This window comes from Ictidomys tridecemlineatus, chromosome 4 (genome assembly GCF_052094955.1).
Source record: "Ictidomys tridecemlineatus isolate mIctTri1 chromosome 4, mIctTri1.hap1, whole genome shotgun sequence".
Taxonomy (NCBI): domain Eukaryota; kingdom Metazoa; phylum Chordata; class Mammalia; order Rodentia; family Sciuridae; genus Ictidomys; species Ictidomys tridecemlineatus.
In genome coordinates, this window is record NC_135480.1 from 160892406 (window position 1) to 160911263 (window position 18858).

The 18858-nt window shown below is 34.9% G+C and overlaps 1 protein-coding gene and 1 pseudogene across 7 annotated transcripts in view; both read left to right on the forward strand.

The window, feature by feature from the left end:
* Positions 1–18858, forward strand: part of Dennd4c (DENN domain containing 4C) — a 101694-nt gene that overhangs the window by 61329 nt on the left and 21507 nt on the right. For 6 of the 7 annotated variants that reach the window (XM_078047689.1, XM_013363189.4, XM_040285841.2 and 3 more), the window contains 7 exons: positions 962–1168; positions 3249–3377; positions 4873–5017; positions 5295–5441; positions 10789–10911; positions 11984–12130; positions 15592–16757. In XM_078047689.1, the coding sequence (XP_077903815.1) occupies positions 962–1168; positions 3249–3377; positions 4873–5017; positions 5295–5441; positions 10789–10911; positions 11984–12130; positions 15592–16757 (2064 nt within the window). The remainder of the gene's footprint in view (positions 1–961; positions 1169–3248; positions 3378–4872; positions 5018–5294; positions 5442–10788; positions 10912–11983; positions 12131–15591; positions 16758–18858) is intronic. The other variant, XM_040285842.2, reaches the window with a different exon arrangement.
* LOC144377475 (U4 spliceosomal RNA) lies at positions 8092–8201 on the forward strand (annotated as a pseudogene).

Here is an 18858-nt window from a genome sequence, read left to right on the forward strand (position 1 = left end):
ACCTGGAAAAGGACCATTAATACCTTAGATAAACAGGGCATGGGCATGAGTTTTCAGCTGTATCTTCAAGTCTCATGGAGATACAATCCAAAAGGAAAATGAACATAAGAATATCATTTTTATTTAGAACACGTCCCAACCGAAAGAATCTTTAGCGCAAGGCATGCAGTGACATCCTGGCAAATCTAGAAGGCTTTGTAGTTTCCCACAGTGTGTAATTTTATAAATTACCAGCAAATGATTTTAATACCCAATCTCTACACTAACATTTTCAAAAAATATTTTCTTAATTGTAGATGAATACAATATCTTTATTTATTTATATGTGGTGTTGAGGATTGAACCTAGTGCCTCATATGTGCAAGACAAGCACTCTACCACAGAGCCTCAGTCCCAGCCCCTCTATACTAACATTTTGAGATTCTTCAAAACATGGAAAATTTCAGAATAACATTCTTAGTTCAGGTTTTCCTGATTCCTGGATAGTCTCCCAAATCTTTGATCTCTAATCTACCTAAGTCAGAATGAAAATCAGAAATAGTAAGCATGGCTACCAAACTGTTAGGAAGATCTGTGATATTTCTCAGACTTTGTGGACTACAAAAGAATAACACTTTAAAGGGAACTGGTCAGGGAGAGAATTAACAGTCCAGAGAAGGAATAGTATGGTTTTAGTTCTGTCTTTTCCCATTAAAAATGAGCAGCATCTTAGAGTGCTTTTTTTCTTTTTCTAAGGAATTTCTAGTCTGTTAGAAGATGTGCTTGCAAGCAAATATACTTGCAGATTGCTCAGGGAGCCACATGACACTAAATATGAAGTCATTCATAAAAATAAAACTAAGAAATACTTGATTTGGGAGTCAAATTTAACATTAAAAATTTCTTTCCCTTTGCCTTCTCAGCCCCCCAACTCTAATAGATTTTAGTAAACACTGTAATATTTTATTTTTTCTCTTTCTAGGAGATTAAAACAGCTCATAAATTGGCAAGGAGATGTTATACAAATCCACCACAGTGGGCCAAGTGTCTGTTCAGTCATTGTTACAGTTTATGGTTCATTTGTCTCCCAGCCTATGTTAGAGTTTCTCATCCTAAGGTCAGAGCACTTCAACAGGCATATGATATACTTATCAAGATGAGAAAAACAGATGTGGATCCACTGGATGAGGCAAGTATAACATTTAATGTTTAAAAGAAAATTTTTATTTTTATACTGTTAAGAAAATTTAGTTTTTAGTTGCTTTAAAGTGTGCTCAGGATTTATTAGGCAGGAAAGGTATATTACTCTGTTTCATAAAGCTCTAGTACTCATTATTTATTTTAAAATATATTTATTAAAAATTACTGCTTTGGAATGAAGTTAAGACCTCCTACTTGGGCCTGATTATCCTTGCTGAATAGAAAATAATATTGATTTCATTTGATTTTTAAAATAACTTTTTTAGGGAATAGATAGGACATAGGCTTTTTGCAAGTGGTTCTATTAGGACCATTGTCTTAAGATGAGTTATGTAATCTGTTTGTGTTTCAGATTATTCATCCGAAAACGTAGCTCCTAGTTTTTCAACTTTGGTACTGTTAGCATTTTGGCCCACATAATTATTTATTATTTTTTTTGGGGGGGGGGCTGTCTTGTGAATTATATGACGTTTGGCAGCATCCCTGGCCCTTACCCACTAGATGCCAGTATCACTCCCCTCTCTCTTTCACAAGTTATAACAATCAAAAATGTCTCATTGCCAATTGTCCCCTGTAGAACAGAATTGCCCCTGGAAAACCACTGATGATAATCATAGTTACTAGCTTCTTTGTAAGGTTGATTTGAAGGTTAAATTGATTGATATACTTATGGGGCTGGCTCAGAAAATGCATTCAGTGAATGACAGCTAGACATTTTTATGCATCTTTCTTAAGCCTCAAAATCATCGTAAGAGGTAGGTACTGATATAATCTATTAATAGTTAAGTAAATGGAGGCACTTATTTTAGCTTTTTTCTTTGCTATTTTTCCCTTTAGAAATTATTTTTAGTATTGTTATAATTAACTGTCAAGAACTACTTAGCCAGGTATGGTGGGAAGTTGAGGCAGAAGGATCACAAATTCAACGCCATCTTCAACAATTTAGCAAGGCCCTAAGCAACTTTGCAGGACCATGCCTCAAAATAAAAAAGTAAAAATAAAAAGGGCTAGGGATATGGTTTAGTGGTTAAGCACCTCTGGGTCCAATCCCCAGCACCAAAAAGGGGGCAAAAAATCTATAACTAGATCAGAATTTAAAATGAAAAGTTTTTGCTGATATTATTAGAATGTACCTAATTTTCTTCTCATTCTTTTTAAGACATGACTTTGCAAATCCTAAATGGGCACCCTGGGAGCTGCTGTCTTTAATTCCTTTGGCATAGAGTATATTCATAGTGATTGGGGAAGAGAGCTGTTTTAATCATATTTGATTTTAGAAATAACTTCTTGCTAAGTTATGGTGAAAAATAATCATTCTCTTATTTACTCAGATGAGATGTATGCACATAGGTCTTATGTGAAATAGCTAATAATGCTATTGAATAGGTTTAAAAAATAATTATCTTAGATGCTCAAATCAAGCTGGGTATGGTGACACTTGCCTGTAATCCCAGCAACTTGGAAAGCTGAGGCAGGAAGATCTCAAATTTGAAGCAAGCCTCAGCAACTTAATGAGGCCCTAAGAAACTTAGCAAGACTCTGTCTCAAAACAAAAAGGGCTAGGAATGTGACTCAGTGGTTAAGTGCCCCTGGGTTCAATCCCTGGTACCAAAAAGAAAGAAAAAAAAAAAGAAAGGGCAGGGGGGTGGAGGGAGAGAGAGAAAGAAAGAAAGAGCTCAAATTCATATAAAAGATAATATAATGCTTAATAACTTTATGAAAAGATTTGAATAAATTTATTTTTTAAAAATCTCTTACTGGGCACAGTGGTGCATGCCTGTAATCCCAGCAGCTTGGGAGGCTGAGACAGGAGAATTAAGAGTTCAAAGCCAGCCTCAGCAATGGTGAGGCACTGAGCAACTCAGTGAGACCCTGTCTCTAAATAAAATATAAAGTAGGGCTGGAGATGTAGTTCAGTGATTGAGTGCCCCTGAGTTCAGTCCCCGCTATCCTCCCCCACCCCCAACCCCACTCAAAAAAAAAAAAAAAAAAAAAAAAAACAGCTCTACAAGTCCACAGATATGGACTAACATGCTACCTCCTAATGGTTTGATGTTATTTCTTGTTAGGTGTGCTATCGAGTAGTAATGCAGCTTTGTGGACTTTGGGGTCATCCTGTTTTAGCAGTGAGAGTCTTATTTGAAATGAAAACTGCTAAGATAAAACCAAATGCCATTACTTATGGTTATTATAATAAGGTAAGTAGAGTTGATACCAGGCAATATATGATACTTAAGAATGATAAGTTGATGGACGTGGTGGCACATGCTGTTATCTCGGTATCTTGGGAGGCCACCCTCAGCAATTTAGTGAGGCCCTAAGCAACTCATTGATACTTTGTCTCAAAATAAAAAGGGCTGGGATGTGACAGTGGTAAAGTGCCTATATAAATAAATAAAATTAAACTAAAGAAATATTATATCTTATTATTCATCAAATTTCTCCTACAGGAGATTTTAGGGGCATAAGTTTTTATTTTCCCATTTAATTGACTAATGAAAATTGTATATATTTATAATATACAAAATGATGTTTTGAAATATGTATACATTGTAGAATGACACAGTCAAGCTAATAACTTATGCATTTTTTCACTTACATTTTTTTGTGGTGAGAACAATTAAAATCTACTCTTTACCAATTTTCAAAATATAATATGTTCTTATTAACTGTAGCCACCATGTTGTACAATACATCTTTTGAATTTATTTTTGCTATCTAACTGAAATTTTATGTCCTTTGATCAACATTTCCTTAAACTCTGTCCCCACTCCCTATCCCTGTAACTACTATTCTGTTTTCTGGAATCCATATTTAAGTGATATCATTTTTTTTTTAAAGAGAGAGAGAGAGAGAGAGAGAGAGAGAATTTTAATATTTATATTTTAGTTTTCGGCGGATACAACATCTTTGTATGTGGTGCTGAGGATCGAACCCGGGCCACACGCATGCCAGGCGAGTGCGCTACCGCTTGAGCCACATCCCCAGCTCCATTTAAGTGATACCATGCAATGTCTTGCAGTATCTTTTGTCTTTCTGCATCTGTTTTATTTCATTTAACATTATTTAACTGTTGATGGACACTTAGGTTGTTTCTGTATTTTGGCTTTTATGAATAATGCTACTGTGAACATGGGGGTGCAGATCTTTTTGAGATACTGATTTAACTTCCTTGAATATAAATACAGTAGTGGGATTACTGAATCATATGGTAGTTTTATTTTTAGTTTTGAGGAATATTCACACTTTTCCATAATAATCTGTACTAATTTGCTAAGTTATAGTGAATAATAGTCATTCTCTTATTTACTCAGATGAAATGTATGCACATAGGTCTTATGTGAAATAGCTAATAACATTGCTTCTAACAGTATACCAGGGTTTCCTTTCCTCTACATATTTACCAATACTTCTTTCTTCTTTATTGTAATACCCATTTTAACACATGTGAGTGATATTTTTAGTTTTTTTCTTTGATTAATGATGTTGAGCAGTTTTCCACATACCTGTTGATGATGTGTTCATATGTTTGTATGTATACACATAATTTGTGTAATTCTTTATATGTATAAATGCACATGTGCATGTGTAATTTTATACATATCCAAACATGCACATTTGTATATATATATATGTAATTTTTAAATAAAATATTCTTAATGACCATTATTTTTGCCTTTATTTTACCTTTAGGTAGTTTTGGAGAGCCCATGGCCTAGCAGTACTCGCAGTGGTATTTTCTTATGGACAAAGGTACGGAATGTAGTACGTGGCTTGGCACAATTTAGGCAGCCACTTAAAAAGACCATTCAAAAGTCCCTGGCATCCTCAATATCAGGTAATGTATGTAATTGGAAAGATACTTTCATTATGAACCATAGCTTTATAGGCATAGGGATTTTTAATTACATGAAGTAGAAAACTCAAATGAAATTCTGGTTAATATTTTTATGTACAATGGAAGACAGATTATCTTGTCCAAAATTATTTTTACCTTTTCTCCTGTAGAAATTTAGAAAGTGTTCTGTAATTATAAATAAACTGCGAGTCATTCATATTTAATTTCAGAAATTATCAGTACATAAGTTATTGAATTCCATTGTCCTTATCTTTAGTTCCTCAGAATGCCACAGGTGGAAGTGATGGGGACACGGTGAGCCACGGTAGCGTGGATAGTTCTAATGATGCTAACAATGGGGAGCACACGGTCTTCGTCAGAGATTTAATCAGGCTTGATTCCATTGATAATCACTCTAGCACAGGTACTAGAATCTGTATTTTACTAACCCTTCACTTAGTATCATATTGTCTTTTTCAAAAAGTTTTGCCCTCTTTTAAGTTTGTGCAATATGAACGCTTTTGAAGTAGTATATAAGAAAAGAAATTACACTTCCGTACTTCTATTTCCTATAGTATAAAATTAACTTTGGAGTGCTGTGCACAGTGCTCTAAAATTGTCTTTCTTTGTATTTTTTATTATTAAATTGTGAAAGTGCATGATATGTTAGGCATTGTGAGCTAATGAACTTGACTGTTAGTGACACAACTGGAAAATCTATTTTTACTTTCATTAAATGGAAAATATCTTAGAACTTTGAGATTATGAATGTTAAAGAAGGAAAAAAATAAGTCACATGCTATGAGAACATATTTTGTTTACTTTAAAGGACATTTTTAAGAAATCTGAGAACCTACTTATATGTACATAGTTCTGGGTATTACCTCAGTCCTCTGAAATTACAAATAAGTGTAATCAAAGTAGCACTTTGGGCAGATATGTGTGTGTTGCACATCCTTCTTTTTGTGTTGTTTTTTTTTTGTTGTTGTTGTGGTGGTGGTGGTTATTATCTCAAGCCTTCCTTTAGAAAGAATTCTGAGTCTAATTCCTGTGCTTCATCTGATAAACTTGTCTCAATGACTGAAGTTTCCTTTTCTCTGCTCTTTGTTGCTCTGCTTTTTGCTCTGTGCTGTTTCTTGGTGCTGCATTTGTCCTTGGCTGTCATGGTGTGGGGTGCAGACAGACTTTTATGACGTGAAGCTATGGATACACGTGTGCGTTAATTCTGCCCTTGAATGTTAACCACTTCAGGTAATTCCCATTTATTAGGTTAAATTTTGCTGACAAACAAGGGTGGGGGAAAAGACATTTTGTTGTATTTTAAGTTTTATTACAAGTGGAAAACCATTTTCAATTTCTTGGCTTTTCTCCTTCAGATAAGGATAATCATATTTAGATTCTCCTGAAAATATCCAACTAACATTTATGGTCAGCTTGCAAAACTGACTTATTTTTATTTATCTTATTTTAAAATATGTTGTACTTTGCTGTAATTTTTACCTTGAGGTTGGTTTATAGCATCATTGTATTGAATACTGTTATGGGCATTAATTAATTCATTGTTCTAGTTGTTGAGCTGGTTATGCTTTACAAAACTAGATTGCTGCATTTTTGTGCTAATAACTACTTCTTTTAATTTTTTTCAATGTAGGTTATAGGTGCAATCTTGTTTATAATTAACTTTATTAGTTTTCAATCCTGTTTGTAAATTAACAAGTAGGAATTTTTATGAGACTTTAAAAATTTTGCCAACTTATTTTATTTCCATTGTATTTTTTCCTAATACTTCGGAAGAAATGGGCTTTGTGTGTTTAAAAATAAAAACAAATGAAAAAAAATCAAGCAAATAATTTTTTGGTAAATAAAACAGCTTACCAGGAATGATAATAACAATGAAAGATATCCCCCTCTTAATCCTCTTTATTTTTAAGCTTATCTCATTATAAAGGCAATTTAGTTTTCTAACAGAAAATAGTCTCCTAATAATTCCAGGTAATTGGTATAAAGATTCCAATATTTTGGGAAGAACCTTTGGATGCCTTTTTCGTATATTTCTTTTTAGTTTTTTTTTTTTTTTTGGTATCAAAGATTGAACTCAGGGGCTCTTCACCACTGAGCCATATCCCCAAAACCCTATTTATAGTTTTCATTTTGAGATAGGGTCTCACTAAATTGTTTAGAGCCTCGATAAATGACTGAGTCTGGCCTTGAACTTGAGATATTCCTGTCTCAGCCTCATGAGTCTCTGGGATTATAAGCGTGTGCCACCTAGGTCAATTTAGCTGCATTTCTAATGACTGAATCCTAGATACTGAATTTGCAGTGATCATGTGTTTCTTCTGTAAGGCTTCTGGTGATGCCATTGGATATTTTTGGTGTCTTCCAGCCCAGATACTTAAGTTGTTCATTTCATTAAGGATTATCTTTTGGAATCTTATTACTTGGTACCCGGTAGTGAATTTAGATCCTAGAGGCATATCTGGGTTTAATCAATTTACCCTATTCTCAGTCTTTTGCCTTTTTTGTGGCACTAGATTTCTATACTGGATATTCTGAGGGGGACAATAAAAATACAACTGAAAAGCAGGTGTGGTGGCACATGCCTGTAATCCCAGTGGCTCAGGAGATTGAGGCAGGAGGGTTGCAAGTTCAAAGCCAGCCTCAGCAACAGTGAGGTACTAAACAACTCAGTGAGACCCTGTCTCTAAATAAAAAGTGCAAAACAGGGCTGGGGATGTGGCTCATCGGTTGAGTGCCCCTGAGTTCAATCCCCAGTGCCAAAAAACCCAAGAAACAAAAAACAACTGAAGTTAGCCATTCTAAATAGTAGTATTTAGAGAAGTTTAATTCTTTTGTTACATGGCAAATCCAAGTCTGAGTGGTTGTATAGTAATATGTTGTAGAAATGGAAGGTACTGCATATTTTATGTCTCTTTTATTGATATCTTCATAACTGATTTTTTCAGTAACTGGACTTAGTTTCAGTTTTAAATTATAGAACTTTAAAGCCAAAACAGACTTCAGAAACTCTATTTTGAAATAATTTTTAAATTTATAGAAAAATTTATATACTTAGCTTTGTGCAGTAGCAGTATAGTAGTCAAAGAGGTTTATCCAAGGTGCGATTATTGCTAATTGAAAAGTTTATATACTTTATATTCTGATTTTGTCAATTGTTCCTAATGTCCTTTGTGGTACTTTAAATCCCTCTCTTTAGTCTCCTTTAACCTGGCACAGTTTCTCATGCTTTCTTTATCTATTATGACTTCAATCTTCCCCTACTTCCACCCCCAGTACTGGAGATTGAAACCAGGGTCACTTTACCATCACTGAGCTATACTGCCAGATACTTTTTAGTTTTTATTTTGAGACAGGGTCTCATTAATTTCCTGAGGCTCCTCCTGCAGCCTCCCAAGTAACTGAAATTACAGGCATGTACCACTATGCCTGGCTGACCTTCACCTTTTTGAAGAATTCTTTTTGGTTATTTTGTAGAATGTTCTTTAACTTGGGTTTGTCTGATACTTCCTTGTTACTAGGGTATGTTATGCATCCAGGGTATATATACTAAAAAAGTGATGTAACCTTATCAGATTATTGCATCCCAGAGGCAAATATTACCTACATCAAGGGTACTTTTAGCACTGGGATATATCCCCAGCCATTTTTGGGGAGGGATGGGGGGATAGGGGTGAATTGGGGATTGAACTCAGGGGCACTTGATCACTGAGCCACATCCCCAGCCCTTATTTTGTATATTATTTAGAGACAAGGTCTCACTGAGTTTCTTAGTGCCTCATTAAATTGCTGAGGCTGGCTTTGAACTGGAAATTCTCCTGCCTCCGCCTCCTGAACCGCTGGGATTATAGGCATATGCTGTTGTGCCTAGCCCCCAGCCATTTTTTGAGACAGGGTCTCACTAAATTGCCAAGTTGGCCTCAAACTTGTGATCCTCCTGCCTCAGCCTCCTGAGATGCTACAATTATGGACATGTGCCATCATGTCCGACTATGGTTAATATTTTACCTCTTGCAGATAATAAGCTATGTGTGAGGGGACATCTTGAGACCATGTGATAATATCTTCTTTCTTAGCTCAGTTTTAAGGTTAGCATCAATTGATGATGCTTGCCTAAGACAAAAATCTTTAGTACAGTGGTTACAAAGTGTGATGTCACTACTTCCACATTTACAAGATGACATATAGTATACAGTAAAATTTCCCTTCTCTGTTTTTTCTTTTTTATTATCAGTATGGACTTACGGGTTCCTATTTTACTCAGTGGATTATAGTCTCTAACTGTCCCTATTTGATCTGCAGTTATCCCAGTGTTAGCCAGTAGAAGCCTATAAGCTGGTTCCTGTGTCCTTTAGACATGTTCCCAACATGGTTTTTGAGCTTTTCCTTTCTGGGCCAAAACAAAAAAAAAAAAAAAGGATTCCAAGCACATTTTTGTACCCTCCCTGATTTAGCTTTGGAATCAGCCATTTCTTCAAGGATCCCAGGTTCATTTTAATGAGGAATAGATTTTGGAAGCCAAGATCTGAGCCTGGGTTATACCCACTGTCACCAGGGTAATATTGCTTCTGTACTTTTAACAAACAGAGTTAGAAAGTGTGTGTATGTGTGTGTGTACACTTTGGAAATACCTTAATTCTAAATGAACTTCATAAGATTGTTCTTTACCTTCTTTCAGTCCATTAAAAAAAAAAATCTGCCTTCTTCCAGAGTAAAAATCTTATCTTCCAACAAACATTATCACATTTATTCATTGATTCAATTCTACAGTATACGTAAAATAATTTCAGAATTATCACACTCATCCCCTGTGAAAAACAAACTTAAGCTGTTTTTTATTTGATTATTACTCCAGGGTTTAGGGTACATACTCAAAATAATGTGTTTAAAAGTTAACTTAAAGCAGGGTGTGGTGGTGCACAGCTATAATCCCAGCAGCTCAGGAGGCTGAGGCAGGAGAATTGCAAGTTCAAAGCCAGCCTCAGCAACAGCAAGGTGCTAAACAACTTCAGTGAGACCCTGTCTCTAAATAAAATACAGAATAGGGCTGGGGATGTGGCTCAGTGGTTAAGTGCCCTGGAATTCAATCCCTGGTACCCACCCCTCCCCCCAAAAAAGTTAAATTAGTCTTCTTTGACTCATTCAGTTTGGTTATTTCATATGAAGTACAAATGCTTTCACTTGTTTCTGCTTGCATTCAATTTTAAACTCTACTCTCCATTTTGATTTACTTATTTTGAATATATACAAATATATTACATCTCCAAAAACAGTATAATAAACCTTATGTAAAGAAGTTTCTTCCTGTTTATTTTTTTCCTTTCTATTTTTCCCCCACCCCTTGTAGGTAACCATTTTTATTTTTTCCTGATTTGTCATTCTTACTTTTCTTTTTGCAAAAGGTAGCAGGTATATAATATGTGTTTCATTCTTTTCTCTTTCCTACAAAAAAGAAACATTCTATGGACACCCTCCAAGAGACTTTTTAAAACATCTTGTCCAAATCTCTTTAATTTCCAGATGAAGAGATTAAGGTTCATTGCTTTCAAATATGGAATGATTTTTCAGATTCCGACATTCTTGTTTCTGTTGTTAATTTGCTTCCTGTCATTGTTTTAAAAAATGTTCTGTGTGCCTTGTCAGTTTTCTTCCTTTTCTTTTAGTTGTCTAGACCAGTGGAATTTTCTTTTGATATTTTATAAATGGGTTATAAGTATACAAAAACATTTATAAGCTTGCATTCTTTGTAACAGGTGGTCAGTCTGACCAAGGCTATGGGTCTAAGGATGAACTTATAAAGGACGAAGCAGAAATTCACGTGCCTGAAGAACATATAGCACCAGAGTTGGTAACTAAAATGAACGTGCAAGTAGAAGGTTAAGTACTGATATTTATAAACTTTATTTAGGAAAAATACCTATATTAATTAGATGTTTTTTTAAATTTTTTTTTAGTTAATAGATGTATGCAATACCTTTATTTATTCCTTTTTATGTGGTGCTAAGGATTGAACCCAGTGCCTCACACATGCTAGGCAGGTGCTCTACCACTGAGCCACAACCCTAGCCCTTTTTATTTTATTTAATAATTTTTGGTGATCATTTTCAGGAATGTAAGGTCTAGCTAACAAGATATTATGTACTATTAAGTATAATACTTAATAAGTATGTATTACTTAGTAATAAGATAACTAATATAATAATATAATATTGTTATTATAGTCTCTGAGGTTTGAAATTTAACAGACCTTTTAGAGAGTCTGTCTGTTACCGTTAATGTTTTAGGAAAGTGCAACCCACTAAGGTTTTCATTTGTCAAAGTTACTTGGCTACTTTGTGTCAAAATCAGAACTAAACTTGACTCATCAAACTTGTATTCTAGTGTTGTACTTATTTTAAAATGCTTTTCCACCAGAAGTCCTTCAAGTAGCTTTGTGAATGTTTTTCATTAATACAGCAAAAATAGTCCTCATGGTTGTATTGGTTTTTATAGGACTCATTGAGGTAGAAATGATTTGTTTTAAAAATTTTGTGAGACCACAGAGGAACATTTTGGTTTATGGTAACAGGATGTTCCTTCTGTTCTCTTATACAGAATTATACTTTCTTTGATAATGTTTCTTGTTTTATTCTCCTGAGTTACCCAGAAGCAAGTCCTTCTCATATTTACCAAGTAATGAGAAACAGAATTAAAGACCAGAGGCTTCAATTGATTCGCTCAGGAACACTCAGTATAGGATTATTGAATGCTAAAATAAAACATTTATTTCAGTCAGTGCTAGTGACATTTATAATCTAATGTTAGCGAGATACAGTAAACCAGTAATAAAACAGTTATATATTTACCCCTACTTGATGAAAAAATTTATACGTACATGTAAATCTCTATGAGATTTCTGTTCAGTATGAGCAATATTAGAAATGATAAAAGCCAAATACTTATTTTCAGAGGTGTGTGATGTGTCTGCTATTGTGGTAAAACATTCACAACCTAGTCCAGAGTCTCAGAGTCCTAATGAACCTCCTTCATGGGGCAGCAGTATTGTGAAAGTTTCATCTGGTATATTTGATGTCAACAACAGAAAAAGTAGTACTGGTAAGTTACTTATATTGGTTATTAAATGTTTAGAATATATACTACAGATACATATGTCTTTGATGATTTTAAATTGTCAACTTAATTATAATGAACATACTAAAGAGCCAGAAATGAGCCCAAATCATATAAACGGTCTGAAGAAAATATTAAAATATTGTTATTTAAAGGTACAGTTGGACTGGGCATGATAGTGCATACTTGTAATCCCAATTTCCTGGGAGGCTGAGGCAGGAGGATTTCAAGTTTGAAGCTAGTCTTATTAGCAACTTAGTGAAACTCTGCCAACACAGTAAAATAGGAAGACAGGGAGCAGGAAAGAAATAAAAGAAGGATTGGGGCTGTAACTCATGGTAGAGTGCTTGCTTAACATGAATGAGGCCCTGAGTTTGGTCCCCAATATCTCCCCCCCCCCAAAAAAAAAAAGAACAGTAGCCATACCTGTCCATATCTCCATCTAACCAATCTAGGGTTTGAAAATATCAGAAAATAATTGCATCTGCAATGGACACTTACAGACTTTTTCTTGTTATTATTCACTAAATCATATAACTATTTACATGGTGTTAGGTATTTGAAGTAATTCAGAGATGATTTAAAGTATACTAGGAGGATGTGTTTAAGTTATGTGCAAGTACTATGTCATTTTATATAAGGGACATGAACACCCAGGTATTTTAGTATTGTGAGGGGTGGCCATTCATGGAACCAGTCTTCCATGGATACGAAGGGAGACATATTTAAATTTTTAAAAGATCTATATTTAATATATATGTTATTTGGAATGCCTTTCTTGTTGTGCCTGGTCTCAGTTTGGTTGTTCTTTCTCATTGTAGACTGTGTACAGTAGGGCCTCTTGAACTCACTAACAACAGAGGCAGAAATCCCAGGAGGTTTATGTATGGCAGGGTAATTCTTATCACTTCTGAAGGGAAATGGAAAAAAGATTCACATCACTTGAGTTCTAAAAAAATGTGTGATTTTGTGGTAGGGGCGGGCAGTGTTGGGGAACCCAGGGCCTCACTCATGCTAGCTTTACCACTAAAGGCAAGCGCTTTACCACTAAGCTACATTCCCAGCCCTGTTTTTTTTTTTTTGTTGTTGTTGTTTGTTTGTTTGTTTTGTTTTGTTTTGTTTTGTTTTTAAGACAAGTTCTCACTAAATTGTCCAAGCTAGCTTTGAATTTGTGATCCTCCAGACTTAGCCTCCTGAGTAGCTGGGATTATAGGTGTGTGCCACTACACCTGGCTTAAGTATATGGTTTAAAAGGACAATGAAATTGACTGGTGCCCTTTACCCTTTCCTAATGATAGCTACAATTCACTTCTCTAAAGTTATATAATAGATAATTTACAATTAACTTTAGAGAAATTAATTTATTCAGTCTTTTAAATTAGTGTAAGAGTACTAAAAGGGTTTTCTTTTTGCATATACCTGGATGCCAAGTATAAATGATTATGGGTTTTTATTGTTGTTGTTTGTTTGGTGGGCAGTAGTGTTTAAGAGAGAGTGCTAAAAGCTTTTTGGGAAAATAGTTATCTGCATATTAATGCACATACACACACAAAAAAAACCCAACACTACAGATCACATTTTCCTAGCCTGTTGATAACAAGAGAGTATGAAAAAGGAGAATAGAGGTTTCTTTCAACAGGTTTTTATCTTCTTTCAGGATATTGATCTGAAAGTAGTCTGGCTTCTGGTGTTTATTTCTTCCTGCTATACCCATCTTATTTTTGTATTACATTGTGATCTAGGAAGATTTATTTCTTTAAAAAAGGAGAGCCAAGTGTAGTGGTGCTGCCTGTAATGCCAGTCATGAAGGAGACTGAGTCAGGAGGTTCAGTTTGAAAGTTCAAAGCCAGCCTAGGCAACCTAGTAAGATCCTATCTCAAAATGAAATTTAAAATAAAAGTGTTAGGGAAGTAACCCAGTGTAAAGCATCCCTGGGTTCAACCTTTCACCTCCACCCCACACCCTACATAAACACAAAAGAAAGGAAGGTAGGATATAGGTAGGTAACTGTAGTTCCAGTTACTTAAAAGGCTGAGACGAGATTATTATATAAGTTCTAGGTCAGCCTGGGTAACTTAGCAAGACTATTTCAAAATAAAATAGCTGGAGATATAGTTCGGTGGTAGAATACTTGCCTAGTGTGCATTCAATCCCTGAGAGAGGGAGAGGGAGAGGGAGAGGGAGAGGGAGAGGGAGAGAGAGAGAGAGAGAGAGAGAGAGAGAGAGAAAGAGAAAGAGAGAGATGGTAATGGGGCTTTTGATAGTATAGACAGTCCAGTTCATTTAAAATTTCAAAATAAAATGTGCCGCTAAATTCCTAGAAATAAGATAGCCTGTAGTATTTGCAGAGATCTGTTTTTTATATATTGGAAGTAGTTTTCAAATTGGGTATACATTTTGGAATTATAAAATAGGTTGGCTTAATTTCCCTAAAAGCTTCAAAAATATCTAAATGCTTATTATTAACTCTGATTAACTGATAGGATTATTACCAATTAGTACTAATCTGAAAGATTAAAAAGAACCCTGAAACCATTTTAGAAGATTAAAAAAGATTAAATCAAAGACATCTTTTTTTTTCCTCAAAGCTTCCAGATCATCATGATATTTACTTATTTATTTTGAAATACAGGGGCACTTTACCACTGAGCTACTTCCCCAATCCTTTTTATATTTTATTTTGAGATAGGGTCTCACTGAGTTACCTAGGCTGGCCTCAGACTTTTCATTTTCCTCCTTCTGCCTCCCAAGAAGCTAGGATTATAGATGTGTGCCACTGTTCCTGGCTTCATTGTACTTTTTTTATAAAAAAATTAATTGAGAATCCTAAATATGAATGGGTGGTGTTCTAGTTAGTTGGAGCAGCTATAAGAGAATACTATATGATTGAGTACACTATAAACAACAAATTCCTTACGCTCAGGAGGTTTTAATGTCCAAGGTAAGGGTATCAGCATAGTGGATTCTTTTGAGGACCCTCTTCCAGTTACACTGTCAACTTCTTATATCCTCACATGACACACAAACATACACACACGCACACATACATACATACATACTAGATTCAGTTTAAGGTTCAGTCTTTGGTAAATTTTCTAATCCCAGGAAGAATGTGATAGAGAAGAAAAAGGACAAAAGCATTCTCCAGAGAGGAATTGTAGTTTTAGTTCTGAAAGTTGAGTGGGAATGCTACATAAGAAGAGCAGTTTGGATTTGAATTAAAATGCAGTTTGTACATTTAAAATGTTATTTCTGAAGACAGGGTTGAGTAGGTTTTTTTGAGGGTATTTTTTTCTGTATGCCTTCTAAATTTTCTGAATCTTTTGTTAATCTTTTCTAACCTTTACTGGGAATATTACTTTCAGTAATCAGAAAAGCAGTAAACATTTATATATGTTATATTGGAAAATAAGGATTTATTTTTAATACTCTACTCTCCCTTTTAGGTAGTACATCAAATGTTCTATTTTCTACACAAGATCTAGTTGAAGATGCAGTCTTTGGTGAAGTTTCTAATCTCAAGAAGAATGGTGATAGAGGAGAAAAAAGACAAAAGCATTTTCCAGAAAGGAGTTGTAGTTTTAGTTCTGAAAGTCGAGCAGGAATGCTACTTAAGAAAAGCAGTTTGGATTTGAATTCAAATGAAATGGCTATCATGATGGGAGCAGATGCCAAGATTCTTACAGCAGCATTGACATGTCCTAAGGCTTCTCCACTTCATATGGCAAGAACTCATAGTTTCGAGAATGTTAGCTGTCACCTAGCTGATACTAGGACCCGTGTCTCTGAAAGTAGTTGGGATTCTGAGCACAGATCATCTGCTGTCCTAGAGATGCTTGAGGAAAGCCAAGAGCTCATAGAGCCTGTGGTTGATGATAATATAGCTAAAACTAGTACAACAAAGATGACATATGATAGTCAACAACATGATAGTAACAGTAATCAGTCCAGAGACTTGAAAGCAGAATCCAAAGATCTGATGAATAAGAGAAGTAGTGTATATGGTGTTGCTAAAGCTGTTGAAAGGGAGGATGTTGAAACTGGACTAGATCCTTTGTCTCTTTTAGCCACTGAATCTATAGAAGAAAAGCCTCCTGATTCTGAAGATAAAATGTTTTCTCCAGTTATTGCACGTAATCTGGCTGATGAAATTGAGAGCTACATGAACTTAAAAAGTCCCCTGGGTAGTAAATCTTCTAGTATGGAATTGCACCGAGAGGAAAGCAGAGAATCTGGCACTACTACTACATTTATGCACCCTTTAGAGAGAAGATCAAGCCTACCATTAGATAATAGCCCACCAGCCCAGGAAAATCCTAAAAGTGAGAAGAGTTCTCCTGCAGTGTCCAGGTCTAAAACTTTTACTGGACGTTTCAAGCAGCACACTCCCTATCGGACTTACAAAGATCGTTCACCTTTATCTGCATTGGTTTGTTCTTCACCACATGGCTCATTGGGTTCTGTAGTAAATTCTTTGTCAGGGCTAAAGCTGGATAATCTACTCTCAGGGCCCAAGATAGATGTCCTAAAATCTGGTATGAAACAAGCAGCAACAGTAGCCAGTAAGATGTGGGTGGCTGTAGCATCTGCCTACAACTACTCAGATGACGAGGTAAGAAAGTTTTACATGTGTACTCTGATATGAGGAGGTTTGTAGTATCTTTGTGTATGTGTAGTACAATTTAAAGATTTCTAGTAATTTTGTTTTTTATATTTTAAAAGTTTGTACATATTCTATTTCTTTCTTAAAATAACTTGAGTATTTATGTAGGAAATTCATAATGTAAAAAAGAGTATCAGAATCACTTTCTAATTCCATTAGTCATTCTAACCTAAAACATTGTTTAGTTCTTTGAAAGCACTAATGATATTTGAAATTAATAACAATGTCATGTTATATTTGCATAGGACTTCTATTTTATTTTGCTTACTTATTTATTTCAGTACTGGGACTTGAACCCAGGGGCATTCTACTACTAAACTGTATCCCCAGCCCTTTTTATTTTATTTTGAGACAGGGTCTTGATAAGTTGCCCAGACTGGTCTTGAATTTGCCATCCTTCCTAACAGCTGATATTTCAGATGTGTGCCACTGAACCCAGCAGCACTTTATTTTTAAAACAACATTTGCCTGTGTGTGTGTGTTTATGAAGTCTCTTCCATTTAAACTATAAAGTTCATACTACATGACAAAATTATTAAGACTTTTAAAAATCATTGTAAGTAGAATTAATCATTAGTTTTTTGTTGTTGTTGTTTTATAAAAGTGGAAGTGGAGGCATTTGGCTTATTTTATGGGAAAAAGGTAATCAAAGTTTTACCTTTGTTTTCACAACTTTATGTGGTATTGGAGTACTTCAGTAGAAATGACAGGGTGTTTTTTTCAGGGGTGTACCTGGGATTGAACTCAGGTACTAAGCCACATCCCCAGCCCTATTTTGTATTTTATTTGAAGACAGGGTCTCACTGAGTTGCTTATGCTTAGTGCCTTGCTTTTGCTGAAGCTGGCTTTGAACTCATTATCCTCCTGTCTCAAATTGACAATTATTTGTAAATATTTGCTATTATTATAATTGTCACAGTGTGTTCTAGGTACTGTTATAAGCTTTACATTTATTTTTGTATATGAATATATAATAAACATATATATTTGTTTAATTTTCAAAACAACCCTATGTAGTAGTAGTATTTTTATTTTATAGATGAATTATAAGTTTAATGTCTGAAGATCATACAACTAGTAAGTGGCAGAACAAAGACTTGAAGTCATAGATATTGACTCTAGAGCCCATGTTCTTAATTTTGAAGCTATATTTTAGGAAAAGACATTGAATGGCAATATATTTAAAGAGTCGCTGGTTGCATGGTGCATGCTGCTATTCCAGTGACTCAGGAGTGGTTGAGTGGCCCTTGGGATCAATCCCTAGTACTAAAAATAATAATAATAATAATTAACATGGTTTTATACCAAAGACAATACAAATCTTGCCTTTTTAAAGAAAAATATCTAAATAAATAAATTGGAGCTTATTATTGAAATGATTTCTATGCAACTAAAGTTTCAATCACTTATGGTAATTACGAACTAGATTATGTTATTTGTTTCTAAAATTATTGTTTGTTATGCTGAACAGATTCCCAGCTGAAATTCTTAGAGCAACCTTGTTTGGAAAGGTCTCATATTATCCACAATTTCAGATGATAATAATAATTAAAAGTTAGAAAATTAACTTCTGTAAGTGATAAAGAGCCAAGGTGATAAGCTTGCTGACTCTAAAGCCCCTTTGCTAACTGTACTGGCATCTCTGATTCTATTGGAGATAGTGACCTCTTAACATTCCTTTATTTTATATGGAGAGACACTAGACCCCAAACTCACCTGTGGTGCAACATAGATTAAATATTGCAGATCACTTCTTGAATATTTTTAGCGTATGGAAGGGAAGTCTCAAATAACAGAAGAATTCATGGTTTTGAAAAAAATAGGGTCTGGGCACAGTAGTGCATGCCTGTAATCCTATCCACTGGGAGGCTCTAAATACAAAGTTTTAAAAAGGGCTGGGGATGTGGTTCAGTGGTTAAGCACCCTTGGGTTCAATCCCTGGTGTGCGCGCGTACACACACACATGTATGCACATACACATATATACACATACATACATTCATGTACATATATATGAATGATTTGTTTTAAGCTATGGAGTTTAATTCTG